Genomic DNA, 13,213 nt, shown 5'->3' with positions numbered 1-13,213 from the left:
GAATTACGTTACTGTGATCATTTTTTTTTTGAATGCCATTATCAGTGTCTTATACTTAACAATTAGCTCTTCCTAAATTACACTTTCTACATCATTAGCCCATGTATACCATAAAAACTAAAAACTGCATTACTGCTAGCACATACGAACTTGGTTTCTGTTGCTATGTGCTTGATGCAGTCATTGCATTGTAAGGCTGAATTATTGCTGGTTACTAACAAATAAAAGTATTTGTCTCTGACATAGCACTTTATTTTCTACAATTGATCAGAATGATAATGCAGATATTGGTGATGCTAGAGTTTTGAGCATAGAAGATCCTAAAGTCCATGTGATTTACTCTAGCATATAAAATATTTGTAGTACTAGCCTATATATATTCTTGAAACCAGTTCCACATTTTCTGGTTTAACACCCCAGGAGAGAGTGGTTAATCTACCATTTCTTCTACGTTATTACTAAACTAAATTAATAATGTGAAGATTCCTGTGAACCACAACAGGATAAACTTTTTCACTCTTCACTGGGCATTTTCCTATTAAACCCTTCCTACACTGTAGTTAACTTTTGAGTAATTAGGTTCAGGCCTAGATATATTTGAACAGTTAAAACAGTAAGAAAGATACGAGAAAGTTTGATAACTTGTGCATATTTAGTCTTGCTGCAATAATACAAGATGAAACTGACAATCTGTTATCACATGGAATGTGCATCGATTCTCAAACTTGTGTTTAGACGATACATGTTTGTAATCTGAAACATTTAGTAAAACAATCAGGACTAAAATTAAATAACTATTTCCACAGAAATAGTGACAACAGAAGTGAGAAATAAGGAAGATAGGGGATTTTAGTAACAAAATTGAACACCAATTACATACAAATGTTTACATAACATTAAACCTTTTAATAAAAAATTTATAGCTATATACATATAAAGTGGTAGAACATTACATTTGTTCTTTACAAAAGTATATAATGATATGTGTGCATGCATGTTTCAAAGTATTATCTTATACAACTGGATTTTTCATACATTTTAAAATCCAGTAATATAAATACCATATCAAAATAAGCAACACATGCATCTAGTACATGTCTTTGATCAATGTCTTTTTAACATTAATCTATTATACAATTAAACAAATGAAACTATCTGCAGGTATAAGCCAATAATGATTTATATATATATCCCCCATTTGTCTGCATTAACATATCACAATACTTTCTTAGTGTTACCCAGTTTAGGAAACAAATATTTTGCATAATGTGGAATAATAAGTGAAATAATTCACTTTATTCACAAACATAAATTGAGATAAATGTAGTGTGGTGATATTGCAACCAATATATTATTCCAGACCCTGACATTACTATTGAGGTGTTAAAATTTAGATGGTTTCTTTTTATACATTACTTACTATATTAAATGTAACTCAAAAAATTTGAGATCTGAGAAAAATTAATATTGACAGTCAAATACAACTCTTTGTAAACATTCTTAGTGTTAAAGTTATTTAAAATTATAACTTAAAACCTGAATGAGACAAAAGGGAAAAAAGGTGTTATACAAAACTACAAATAAGTTGCAGAGTGGTAATAGAAACTGTCAGAAGCACAATAAAAACTTTCAAATTTTAGCCGTAGAACTACTAACTAGAGCAACTTTGAAAATTAGAAATTACCATGCGATTCATATTACCTGAATAGAAGCAAAAATATCATTCAACATTTTAAATAGAAACTGTCAGAAGCACAATAAAAACTTTCAAATTTTAGCCATTAGAACTACTAACTAGAGCAACTTTGAAAATTAGAAATTACCATGCGATTCATATTACCTGAATAGAAGCAAAAATATCATTCAACATTTTAAATAGAAACTGTCAGAAGCACAATAAAAACTTTCAAATTTTAGCCGTAGAACTACTAACTAGAGCAACTTTGAAAATTAGAAATTGCCATGCGATTCATATTACCTGAATAGAAGCAAAAATATCATTCAACATTTTAAATAGAAACTTGTCAGAAGAAAAAAAGTTTAAAACATTAAACAGGAAATAAATACATAATATGAAAATCTGTATTTATTATACAAATTATTTTTAATTTTAATGCAATCTGTGGCATAGAGGCTTAAGATTTTCTTTGATTCACTGCACCTATTCAAGGTTTATCATAACATACAAATATAGTTGGGACTCATAATAGTGAAAGTAATTTTGTTGTAGTCCTTACTTTACCTCGTAGTAACCTACATTAATTTAAACATGTAAATATTATGGAATTGTGCCTGATATGTGATATAAAGTGGATTAGCTATTTAATGATTATGTTACAAGGTTTTTCCCCTTTCAACAATGGTGAAATTTAACAATTTGTGAAGGGAAAAGGAATCTGCAATATAAAGTTCATCTGCTGTACAATATTGAGTAATAAACTAAGTGCCACCCAAAATTAACTATATGGAGAGTTAAAAACAACAAGAAATACAGGTGGTACAGTATTTTAACTAATGTTAGTATGTTTTAAAGTGAAACATGGAAGAATTTATAGAAAACCATTATATTTGCCAGTAGATAGAACAATATTTAAATATTTGTAAGAAATGTGGTTATCAAACTCATTCAGTAGATTTCTGTATAAATTAGCATTCTAAAATATACATTTTTGACACTATTATACATGCTATTAATATAGCAAGATTTATTGTAATATAACCCTATATGTAGTTTTATTCTTACAGTTTAAAGGAAAATTTTCATCTTCCATTTTAACCCTCATGTTTATTTTACAATATATTTGATTTAGTTTCTATAAGCAAAATTAAAGGTTCATTATAAGAAAACCCATTTTTCAACAACGTCTTCACAGTAACCTTTGTTCTATGAAACATTACACTGAATAACTATGCTTATGTTTTTTTTCCTTGTCTTTTTACTGCTTGTATGGCAGTTTTTAATTAAACAGGCTTCCCATAAACTTACAGTAAATTGAAACATTTTCAATATTCACTTCTAATAATATCCAAGTAACATCCAAGATTTATCTTTTAATTAGGTGTAGAAATCTCCCCTCTTACAGCTGTCTAATCCACTAAACAGTTATGATGCTGTTAGTTCTATTGTGTCAATTGTTGGAAATACAGATTTCAATGTAAACTAATGTGTATTAGCAACATTACTGGTAGCTATACATTCTCCAGTATTAGTTACTGAAAAACAATAATTCATGATCTTTAGAAGTTAAGACAATGAAAGGCACTTCTTTTTAGTTTTTCAGTTTTATTAGTCATGTAATTATTTTTCTCCTTTAAATTCAACATTTAAGCGAAATAAAAAATATGAGCTTTAGCTACCTTCAAGCTCTTAAATATATGGGAAAAGCCTTTAAAAGACATTTCCATGTTTGTTGTTAACACATCAAGTATTTGAAATTTAGTAAACACCAACTTTCTTCATGTACTTTCAATTGAAAATAAAATTAAAAAATATTATCACCAAGTTTTAAAATATGATCAAATTATACCTTATATACTATTAATACAAGTATAACAAATACATATCAGTACATGTACACATTATTACCTAATTAAACATGCAACGTCACGTGACAGTACAAAGGATAGTAGGTTCAGTTATTGCCAAAAACAAAACAGTAAAATGTTCTCTTTAAACATAGCAAATTAAGATTGATGCTTTTAAATCAATCATTCTCATGATCCCATTATTTCCTGAACTTGCACTCTAGGTAGTCTATAAGGTATCCACTGTTCTCTTGTAATCATGCATTTTTTTTCTGAAGGTCTGTTAAGAAAATTCAAATTATTTGAAATAAACTTCATGTTTAGACAAATACCAAAGTATTGAAGAACTTATCACTTATACATACATACACTTCTTAATATGAACTCTATAAAAAGCAGTATTTTTAGAAACCTTCCAATTTATTGCAACAAAGAATGCTATTAAAAAGTTATTAAATATTCAGTATCTGTCACTTGGCTTTATAAGTATGTTTGTTTGTTGGTATTGTAGATATTTAGATGTAAACTGAATTCAACCACTAGGTCACATTGAAATATATTTCTTGTTGTTTGAACATTCCAATTATTGGGGTAATATTTCTGATTTAGTGGACGTTCAGTAAGTTATAAAGTAGCACTAAACATTTTGACAAGAAATACTTTTAGATCTAAATTTGTTTTATTTATATAAACACACACACACACACACACACACAATGTTGCAAAAGTGTCCGTATTAAAATACTTTTTTCGGTATGAATATCAATAAAACATATAAAGTTCCTTAAAGACTTTAGTCATTTTAAACAATTGCTAATGAATTGAAAAAGGTTTATATGTGAAAATTATGGTAATAACTACCCCCCCACCTATTAAACCATGACCAGGTGGTTAAGACACTCGACTAGTTATCCGAGGGTAGTGGGTTCGAATCCCCCTCGCACCCACATGCTCACCCTTTCAGCCATGGGGGCATTATAATGTGACGGTCAGTCCCACTATTCGTTGGTAAAAGAGTAGCCCAAGAGTTGGCGGTGGGTGAGAATAACTAGCTGCCTTATTATGATGAACTGAAATAATGGTGCAACTGCTCTCTGTCTTTACAAACACACTGACGATATTAAAAAATACACCGATAATTAAGGAGATATGAACTTTGATTATTTATATTATTTTTGAAGAGGTAACTTGCATATTTTTGATGAAAGCCCAACAGATCCAGCGAAAGTTTACAAGTAAAAGTGAACTCCAAGTCCATAATGTGCTTTCTATTCGATTCGCTTGTAATGAACTTGTGTTTTACCTTAAAAATTTTGCAGATACTTTAAAGGAGACTATACTCCCCCCTCCCTCTTGAAAACGCAGAAAACAAGCACAAAGATAAGGATAAATCTCCATAAAGATTTTTGGTAGTGTTCATTCTCCAAGAATTTTGTTGCAAGACCGGGACAGTGGGTCAAATGTAAAGAGATGTTGCAGTCGAGTCAAGAAACTTCGCAGAAATGGCAAAGCAGTTGCGTCACGTGTTCAAAGCAATCCACTTTAAATCAGAGATTGGTTAAGCTTCCTCCTGTCGGATTTTCGTACATTTAGGCATTAAATGTAATAATCTGCAATTTTGTTTCTACGGAATATCATATTCGACACTCAGAAGTAAGAAAATCCTGAAATGTTGTAATTATAAAATACTTCTCTAATTCAGGCATAAACACTTATAGCCCAGAATAAACAGAACTGGTTTAATCAAAATAGATCGAGAAACATGAAGAGTAACGATCTTTTTTCTCAGAGTTGTACACGCAGAACTTCCCTGCACATTCAGTTCGGCTACAAATTCCACAAACCAACCCTTTAACGACCCCACAGGTGAAAGGGCGAGCATGCGTGGTGGAACAGGGATTCGAACCCGTGACTCTCAGATTGCAAATCTGAACGTCCTAACGACTTGACTATGCCGAGGCATAAGAAAATGAAACAAAACCAAAGTTCACACATAGCTAGCACCTATAAATATCACTTTAGGTTAAGATACTAAAAGCATATTCGTATAAAATACGAGCCTGATAACTGTATCAAGTAGAGGAGTGTTAATTTTGTCACCTAGCAACTGAACTGTTTGTGAAGTACAAGACTTTTACACGGTCAAATTAAGAGAAGTGGTAAAGAAAAGCATACTAAATGCTACAAGTTTTACATTTATGGACATGACCTTGGAAAGAGAAGAACGACCAGTAGAACTACCCGTATAGTTTACGAACATTGATCGTGTGGTGTAAATAAACATATCATCGAGGAAGGAGAACGAGGCCTCCTAGTTCCTGACCATCCCACAAACACTACTTGAAACTGATCGAGAAGCAACAGCACGTAGCAGCTGAATATTTTATTTCTCGATACTTTGGTTATTATAAAATATATGCAGAAACGTTGAACGTTTTAGTTGAAATCTGCGACTTAGAGAATGTTGTGGTGCAAGCTTTGTTTAAACTCACCTATTTACAATAGTTACTGCAATAACAGTATAGAGGTTTATTCTCTATTAAATATATCGAGAATTTAATATAATTGTTTGCTTTTGGAATGCAAAGTTATGCCAAACCTGGATCGATTATCTAGTTTGGTTCAGCCACAGTTTTTCTTGATATTGAGAGTTACTGCTCACCAATATTAATGTTAACTTCCCCGATTTTGTCTTTATTATTATGGAGACCTGTTAATTAACCGAATACCTATTGATGGAATATAATATTATGTATTACAAAGTAGTAACAACTCATTTTTTAAAATTACTATAAGAAACTTAAAAACAATCCAGATATACAATCTTGTATTGAATAGAACTGACCACTATATACATTTATTTATTATAACCATAAATTTAAGCAATAAACAAAACATTAATATGAAATAAAATACGCTGCATATTTTTGAAAAGGATCCTCGGGTACAAGCTACAACATGGGATTATAAAGTGTATTCTAGGTTTTAGAGGTTACTGAGGAAGTAGTACCCGCATTGCAGTGGGGATACATCGTCTATTAGTCTTGACCTCCAAGTCGCTAGTCTCACACAAGATTTTAAAAATTAGGAGAGTGAGATGCGAGTGCTCAAGCCCACATCTATATCACACTTCACAGCCTGCAGACAGTTGTGGGAAGGTGACTGTTCTCCCAAGTTCAAATCAGAAAAAAAAATGAAAAATACAGTGAAAATAAACGAAGATGAGGTACTACCCTTTGGGGGTAAGTAAAATAAAAGTTACCTCTTGAAGTTAGCATTCCTACCCCCAATATGGTAGAGGCACTAATTAACGACATTAGTAAAGTGATAGTTTCTTATGGCTGTCGTGCTTTTCACGTGGCTTAAGGTGTACTTCCGCATAAAGTTGTGCAAAGTTCTTAAATGACCTTATTTTTAACTAAAAATAATTTTTAACGATTTTTAGAATTTCTCCGATTTTACTTTCTTTGTACTTAAATACATTTTTGTACTTATAACAGAACAAATTTTATTTAAAATGTCTTTATTAGATCCATTGACTATTAATTTTTGTACAAGTGTATCAACATTATTAAAAATATTGTAACGTATTACAAATTTTACAATATCTGAATAACTGTGAAGTTAATGTTTATAATAAATGAGTATGGCACATTACTATGTAAGGAGGATGAACCATATATAATGTATTGTAGCTTATAAAACAACGAAACTCCACATCAGTAATATTTGTTCAAGTTGATATTACGAATGTAATACACAATTGAAATACCATCTTATAACAATGATACAGTGTGGTTTTTGTATTTCTTTTTTCATTTATTTGGGAGAGAAAAGAATGATCTTCATTGTTCAAGATAGTGTAGATAAAGTGTAATGTATTTTGTAATGAAACTTACTTCCTTTTGAAGGTTTCATCACATTCAGTCATTGTTTAAGATGATTATAACAGAGCTATTCATTATTTCACTTTACTAAATCAAGTCCAACAAAAAGGACTTATTTTTCAATACTACATTCATTAAATTTTTATTGCTACATTTTTTATATATTGTCACGAATATATTTGGTCATTGTTTAAGGTGGTAAAGATAGAACTTTTAATTTTGTCAATTGAAATTAAAAGCGAGAAATAGTGAGCGGAAAAAGATGCAAAAGTTATCCTCCACCTCGGAAAAAAAAATATTGTTTAAAATAAATATAGATGTGCCCTTTATATTTTCCCAAGTGTCTGACATTTAATTCCTTTTTTTCTTTCAAAACTTTCCAGTATTTTCATCAACAAAAAGTCACTTTCCATCCTGAAAAGATAGACAAAAAGTGGAAAAGTTATACTATGAAAAATGGCTAATGTTAAATAGCTGTTTTAACGTTCACAAAGTTTCAGGTTGGGATGACCATTCTTCAGTGGAATAGAAAGTAATGGTATAAATGCTGTGTATCGTTGTGTCTGTCTTTTTCGGTCACGTACTAATATCATAACAACCTATTATGTACACTAAATTTACTTTCCTGTCAATTAAAAGCAAATAGTATATGAAAATTAAATATATATTTGAACTAGAATATACAAGAAACTGCACACTCTTTGCAATATGAAAAAGTTAAATCGTCGAGTTTACACAAAGAAACCTAAGATTTAGAAAGCAAGGATAACGAAATCGAACTTAATGACAATTTAAATTTGACAGCCATTTGTTTAATCTTGATGTATTCCACCAGAGGCAATGTTTTAGTCATGGAAAACTTTACGTAATTTTCAATAGAACTTGAAATTAAGAACACTTGAAAGTGCTCTTTGAAAAACTGCGAAAGTAAGAGAACGATCAATAGAACCAATGTATTTACAAGACAGTTAGTAAATAAGGATATTCCTGAATAAAAATTACTTTTCGTCATGGGTTTGTCAGTCATTTACAATCTACCTACACACTTCCTCCTGTCCAGCTATTTTTACAGGTATTATGCTGGTGTTTGACATCACAAGGATTTTCAAACCCAAAATATCCGAAATTAACATCTTGCAACTCATCGAAAGTAGCACATGCGTGAACCTCAGAAATCTTTTTTTTTTGCTTGTTTGTTTTTACAATAGGTTAATAAGCGCCCCAGCTCGGGAAATTAAACCATGTCGTATTTTAGTATTGCAAGTCTGTAAACTTACCGCTGCCCTACAGATGGGCCAGTAGGAGTCATGCTTTAAATAATTTAAAAATCTTAAAAGACTGGTGGAAAAGGTGGTTTGTACCCATGCTGGTGAACATGTCCGTGTAATGATAAGAGCGATGTAATTTATCACAATGCTATCACATCTAGAGCAAATCAAATGTTGTCAAAAGTTCTCAATAGAAATTATACCTTCATCTTCACCTGTCTCACAATTAGCCCCATTGATTATTTCCTTTTCTAAATCTTCATCATCAAACAAGTCAAGGGAAGAACCGCCGTTATTGTACTGACGTTTATAAATCGTTCTCATTCTTTCCCAGTACATACTGTTAGTGGCCACAGCCCTAGATGTTACTTCAGCTGCAGGAAAAAACGAAGACAGCAAACTACAGAGAAAAAAACCAACAAAAGTTATTAGTACAAACAGTAGTACTTTCGATTCCACTTCACTCTTATTGTAATGTTGGTTCTGCGAGTGTTGGCTAAGGCGATATTAAACATTTGATTTAAAAATGGTTGCGTGAAACCTAATAGAAGAACTAAAAAAAATAAAGGGGTTGTGGGTGGCACTTGTATATTATGATTAACTTCAACGTACCTGGCAGCTTTTTAATCCTACTGTATTAAAAACAGAAATGAGACCTAATCTATTTGCCGCGTTAAATATCAGATATATTTTTAAAGGTTTAGTCAGAAGAAAAATATTGTACCAAATACATGGCACACAAAATATCTTTAAAATGTTTTTGTGTTCGCGTTTTCCATTTTAATGTAAAGATTAAATCTGGAAAATTCACAGCTTTGACGATCACGAAGCAAAAAAAATGTTTATATATTGCCAAATAATTTATTGATAGATGACGTTTGAAGCTACATGGATTTCTCAAACCTAAATATGCAATATTAAACATTTTAAAGAGACACCATATATCATACAAAGAACATCCCGTAGTTCAGACACTGCTCTAACAATTCGGTGACGTTGTACAACAATACTTGTAATAAAGAAAGCAAAGTAATAACACTGACTATATAAAAAACAAAACAAAATTTTAAAAATCTTAAAAGTAAGAGGCAGAAGATACACTTTTTTGGTTGGTTTGGTGTTTTACGACACAAAGCAGCTAGGCTATCTGCGCCAAACATCCGATAAAAAAAATTAAATTTTGTAAAATTCATAAAAGGAAATTAAAAGGTAAAACAAAGTTTAAAAAAAAACAAATAGTATGAAAACCAATGTTTACATCTAGCCTACAGTGGTAAGAGAAAAACTACTGCAATACAAGTTGTAAAGGACTTTCTGTAGCATAATTGTAGTTATCATAAATAGTCAGGAAGACTAACAGGCAAGTTAAAAAAAAACAAAAAAAAACCATTGTCAGTCATCTGAAGTTGGTCTTTCCAGTCCTGGTTTCGAGTTATTTGACGTTACGGCCATTTGCTAATTTCAAATCGAACTAGATGGACTGATTCTTAAAAGGGAATCACATTTAAAAAAAGGTCTAATGTATAAATTAAAAAACCTAAACAGCATTAAAAATTAATAACTTTTAAAAAAACTAAAAAAACATTTTCAAGGTGGACAGTGTCACCATCACCAATAACACTGCCTAACGTTACGGACAAACCTTGGGACAGAACATGCTTAAAATGGTACAGTCGTTGAGATTCAGAGGTGCAAAGAAGGTTCATGAGACTATGTACAAGCTCTGAAATTAGGAAGTGAAGAAAGCCCCAGTGCAGACCTGAAGTCCTTGATGATGAATGGGGTCCAGCATCTTTAAGGCCAAGGTCCTGGCAGAGCCATACACCAGTGATCCATAGTCGAGTTTCGATCGAATAAGAGCACGATATATCTTTAACATAGAACGTCGATCTGCTCCCCAAGTGGTGGAAGAGAGGACACGGAGAACGTTCAGTGCTCTTGTACATTTGACCCGTAGCTGCTTGATGTGTGGTATAAAGGTCAGCTTACGGTCAAAGATAAGCCCCAAGAACTTTGTCTCAAGATTCACAGGCAGTACAACTTCACCAATACGGAGTTTAGGATCAGGGTGAATAGCCCGTTGGCGGCAAAAGTGCATGCAAACGGTGTAGAGAGAGAGAGAGAGAAAGTTAAAGGCAGCTGCTGTAGTTCACTTTAGTAAACGATTGAGGGCAGTCTGTGGCTGCCGCTCAACATACCTCATGTTCGACGACTTTCGTACCTCATGTCAGTTGTTCAGTGATGACATTAATCTTTATACTGAGAAGTGTGACACTCAAAACATAGTTCTGAGGGACTCCAAGTTCCTATAGAGAAGAACGGGAAAATGTCGAACCACCACGAACTTGGAATCACCTGTTCATTAAAAAAAATGAAAGTCTCGCAAAATGCCATACCTCCATATGTATCATAAGCCTTTCAATGTCAAAGAATATTGATACAATATGTTGTTGTTCAAGAAAAAACTTCTCTGATTGACATTTCAAGTCAATTCAGGTGATCCATGGTGGAGCACTGCTGTTGGAACCCACACTGGATGGGCGAGGAGGGTGTTTAATTCGAGGAACTAAACGAGACGAGCATTAACCATCCTCTCTAAAGTCTTAGAGAGACAGCTTGTCAAAGCAATTGGATGGTAGTTTGAAGGAATCCTGGGATCCTTTCCAGGCTTAGAGAAAGGTAGGAAAATAGTCTGGCACCAGGCATCAGGAAAATATTATCCTGCTAGATCTGGTTAAAACAATCAGAAGAACAACAAGAGAAGCAGGAGATACATTGTGCAGCATTTCATAGCGTACATCATCAGGTCTAACCGATATACTGCCAGACCAATGAAGGCCAGTTTGAGTTGCACCACTGTAAAGGGACAATTATAATCATATAGAAAATTAGCTTGAAAGGAAAGAGGTGATCACTCTGCCCCAGTATTGATGGCCAAGAAGGTAGAGGAAGAGGCAGAAGTTCTAGATACCCTGCAAAGGCTTTCACCTAGAGTATCTGCGATGCTCCACCTATCACCTACTTCCTGGCCATCAGAGAGCAAGATCGAGAGGGGGACTAAATTATATTGCCCACTGATATTTCAAATCTTGTCCCACATAACTTTGGAACTGGTAGTAGAAGATATGCTGGTTGTGAACTTAATCCAATATTCCTTCTTGTTTTGACGTCTTACCCACCGAGCATGTGCATGGGCCTGCTGGAAAGCGATGCAGTGTGACTGTGGAATACCTATGAAAAGTATCCTGGGCCTGTTTTTGAGCCTTCTGTGCCACGTGGCAGGCAGAATTTTACCACGGACGAGAATATCGAGGAAAACGTGTCGATATTTTAGGAATAGATTGACCAGCCGCCTGTATAATACAGTCAGTTACTGCTGCCACATAGTCGTCTATTGATGGCTTACAGACGATGGCAGGATCAAGTTCTGTGAGAGCAGTGAAAGAAGGCCAGTTTGCTTGATCCTGATTCCACCAGGGCACGCGTGTCGGGTGGCATGGACCACTGCCAGTCTCTCTCAAAATTACAGTAAAATGATCACTGCCTCATGGATTATTGTCAACCCTACATGAAAAATGGGAGAATAGTAAAGGAGAGCAAATTGAGAGATCAATAACAGTAAAGGACTGACTAGGTGACAGATAAACTTAAAGATAATTTGATAATTCCAGTGATAATATGAATGTAACACTTAAGATTAAAGAAAGGAAAAGCATTCACTTAATCCGTGGAGGTAGAGAGTTTCCAGTATACGAATTAATTTATTTCCATGCCATTCTCTTAATACGGTGGAATTGTTTGCATACAATGAGTCAGGTATTAAAATATATTAGGGATACTTTGATATATCAAACGATAATTTAAACCCACGTATACGAGTATTATCGTTTAGGTACTTACAAGCGACGCACCAGGGTCCTTCACACTGCTGGATACCCTATAGGTTCGGATTATGGGTGTTGGATTTAATAAAGCTATGCACTAGAAGGTGAAAATTTGTATCGTTCGAGTAGAATATATTAAGGGACGATCATTGCAAATTATGTTTGTGGACAGATCTTCTGCAAATAACTTGTATTTATTCATTACGATATTTGATTTGTTTTGTTTTCAGAATGATACATTTTTATTGTATTTTGCAGTATGTCGTACAAATGATCCACATTATTTAAAATTCACAGTAGACCCTCTCCCAAGTTGCCGTGAATTTGTAAATTCAACGATTTAAGAACTGATCGATTTTATAGAATTACCTATCAGTGTCAGGAATTTGAAACAAATCCCAGAACTCCAATGTTTTGTCTTTTACCCCAAATCCACAAAGAATGGATACAACACCGTTAGAAACGTCTAATCCTGCAGTTACCTCACAGAGAAATTATCTTGGTATCTAGATGAAATTGTCTACTGTTGTAACATCCTTATCAGAATACATTAAGCACAAGCTATACCCTGACTGTATTTCAAAATGCTCCTCATCATTAAAATTGCATCTTTACCATGGAAAATCATCTCCTTACACTTCAGTTGTAC

At 33.1% G+C, this 13,213-nt stretch overlaps 1 protein-coding gene across 3 annotated transcripts in view; it reads right to left on the bottom strand.

The window, feature by feature from the left end:
* Positions 1 to 1,269: 1,269 nt before the first annotated feature.
* Positions 1,270 to 13,213, bottom strand: part of LOC143236047 (cGMP-dependent 3',5'-cyclic phosphodiesterase-like) — a 66,406-nt gene continuing 54,462 nt past the window's right edge. For 2 of the 3 annotated variants that reach the window (XM_076474288.1, XM_076474290.1), the window contains 2 exons: positions 8,884 to 9,080; positions 1,270 to 3,805 (listed from right to left, as the gene is read on the bottom strand). In XM_076474288.1, coding sequence (XP_076330403.1) covers positions 3,783 to 3,805; positions 8,884 to 9,080 — 220 coding nt within the window. In that variant the 3' untranslated portion in view covers positions 1,270 to 3,782. The remainder of the gene's footprint in view (positions 3,806 to 8,883; positions 9,081 to 13,213) is intronic. The other variant, XM_076474289.1, reaches the window with a different exon arrangement.

This window comes from Tachypleus tridentatus, chromosome 13 (genome assembly GCF_004210375.1).
Source record: "Tachypleus tridentatus isolate NWPU-2018 chromosome 13, ASM421037v1, whole genome shotgun sequence".
NCBI lineage: Eukaryota > Metazoa > Arthropoda > Merostomata > Xiphosura > Limulidae > Tachypleus > Tachypleus tridentatus.
Note: the sequence above shows the minus strand (reverse complement) of the source record. Positions and strands in the feature narration are given on the sequence as shown.